This window comes from Vipera ursinii (assembly GCF_947247035.1).
Source record: "Vipera ursinii genome assembly, chromosome: 3".
In the NCBI taxonomy this organism is placed as follows: domain Eukaryota; kingdom Metazoa; phylum Chordata; class Lepidosauria; order Squamata; family Viperidae; genus Vipera; species Vipera ursinii.
Genome location: NC_139516.1, coordinates 115,589,250 through 115,591,336, shown reverse-complemented (window position 1 = coordinate 115,591,336; position 2,087 = coordinate 115,589,250). Strand labels below are relative to the sequence as shown.

At 36.6% G+C, this 2,087-nt stretch overlaps 1 protein-coding gene across 1 annotated transcript; it reads left to right on the top strand.

The window, feature by feature from the left end:
- Nucleotides 1-1,036: 1,036 nt before the first annotated feature.
- Nucleotides 1,037-1,652, top strand: LOC310637225 (large ribosomal subunit protein uL22-like). The gene has a single exon (XM_083357570.1). It carries the CDS (start codon nt 1,073-1,075, stop codon nt 1,625-1,627), a length of 555 nt encoding a protein of 184 aa, XP_083213696.1. The 5' UTR covers nt 1,037-1,072; the 3' UTR covers nt 1,628-1,652.
- The last annotated feature ends 435 nt before the right edge of the window (nt 1,653-2,087 follow it).

Here is a 2,087-nt window from a genome sequence, read left to right as displayed (position 1 = left end):
TTAGGCTGATTGGTCTAAAATTTTATTTTATGACGGTAACTTGGAATGATTTAAATTTAATGAGTTAATTGGAGTTAGTTGGAACTCTATTGGTTTAACCTAAAATGAACCTTAAAAAAGGAAGTTAAAAATGTATTAGAACTTTATGATCTCAGAAATGTTTTTTAAAGAAAAGTTTAGTTTTTTAAAATAGATTTTTTTAAAAAAGTATTTTTTTCCATTTAAGGATAAAGAATCTGGAAAAATTCAGTGAATTTTCATTAATATAAATGGTGATAGTTTATAAAAAATATTAAATGCAAATAGAAATCTACCGGTATATTATTTTCACAGCAAGGAAGAAAAAGCAGAAATGTTTAAACTGATTGCTTTATTCAAAGAGTAGAATATATTTAATTATGTTTTCTATTTGAAAATCATTTATGAATTTTGTGATTGTGATAAAAAATGAAACTGATTTTGCTGATTAGATAGATTTGTTGTTATAGAAATGGCTAGTATATACTAATGTGTAAAAGTAAAAAGTTGAGGCTATAATGTTGTTATCTTCTACTGTGCTAAAAAGAGTTGGAAGTCAATGTTTTTTTTTTCTTTTTTCCCTTGTACTCCATATTTTCTTTCCCCCTTTCTTTTTCCTTCCCTCAATTTCCTATTTTTATTTTCCTTTATATTTTACACTTGGATAAAACAGTAAAAGTTGGAATTAAAAAAAAAACCTCTTGGATGTAATCAGGGCTTTTTTTGTCATAGAACACTCAGAACGAAGTTCCGGCACCTTTTTTGGATGGAACCTTGTAGGGTAGGCAAGGCGGGTTGTATGACATGTGTGAGTTCCGGCACCTTTTTCTTTTACAAAAAAAGCACTGGATGTAATCAGTCAGCTCCTGGTGATTTATATCAAGATCAGACAGCCGTTCTCTAACCATTTTCTTACTTATTTTAATTTTTATTTCTAGTCTGTTCTTTACAGTTATGTTTTTGATAGGTTGGGCTATAGTTACTTTTTGTGTGAAGACTGATGCTTTTTTTTTTTTCCCCGGCGCTAGCGGCCGTCTTCAGGTGAGCTTTGAAAATGGTCCGCTACTCACTCGACCCAGAGAATCCCACAAAATCCTGCAAGTCCAGGGGATCCAACCTTCAGGTCCATTTCAAGAACACGCGTGAGACGGCCCAGGCCATCAAGGGGATGCACATTCGGAAGGCCACCAAATACTTAAAGGACGTGACTCTGAAGAAGCAGTGCGTTCCCTTCCGGCGTTACAACGGTGGTGTCGGCAGATGCGTGCAGGCCAAGCAGTGGGGTTGGACCCAGGGCCGTTGGCCGAAAAAGAGTGCCGAGTTCCTCCTGCACATGCTCAAAAACGCTGAGAGCAACGCTGAGCTGAAGGGTCTGGATGTTGATTCGCTGGTAATTGAGCACATCCAGGTTAACAAGGCCCCCAAAATGCGCAGGCGCACTTACCGAGCTCACGGGCGCATCAATCCGTACATGAGCTCTCCCTGCCACATCGAGATGATCCTCACAGAAAAGGAGCAGATTGTCCCTAAGCCAGAAGAAGAAGTTGCTCAGAAGAAGAAGATATCCCAAAAGAAATTGAAGAAGCAGAAACTAATGGCTCGGGAATAAACATTGATGTAACTTACAAATAAAACTAGTGAAGACTGATGCAAAAAATGAGTTAAGCAGTTCTACTTTTTTCCTACTGCCTGTTACTTGCTTACCATCTTCTCTCTTTAGTGGACTGCCTGTTTTCTTGACTTTTTTCTTGTTACTAATATGTTGAAAGAAACTTTTTTTATTATCCTTGATTTCTGATATTCTGCCTTAGCTATGTGTGCCTCTTTCCATTTTTTGTACTTATTCTTTTTGTCTTTCAGTTTATTAGAGAGAACTTTGCACAACCATGCTGGTTTCTTCTTGGATTTCTGGTTTTTCTTTTTCAGCAGGATTGTGCTTTCAGAATTTCCCAAGCTTCTTGAAGTGTTTTCCCCTTTAGGATTTTCATCCCTGGAATTTTTCTTAGGCTCTCTCTGAGCTTCTTAAAATCAGTTCTTTTAAAATTAAAGACACTGGTTGGATTATATTC

Coding starts and splice junctions, on each gene's coding strand:
- LOC310637225 (XM_083357570.1), top strand. CDS start 1,073: ATGGTCCGCTACTCACTCGACCCAGAGAATCCCACAAAATCCTGCAAG.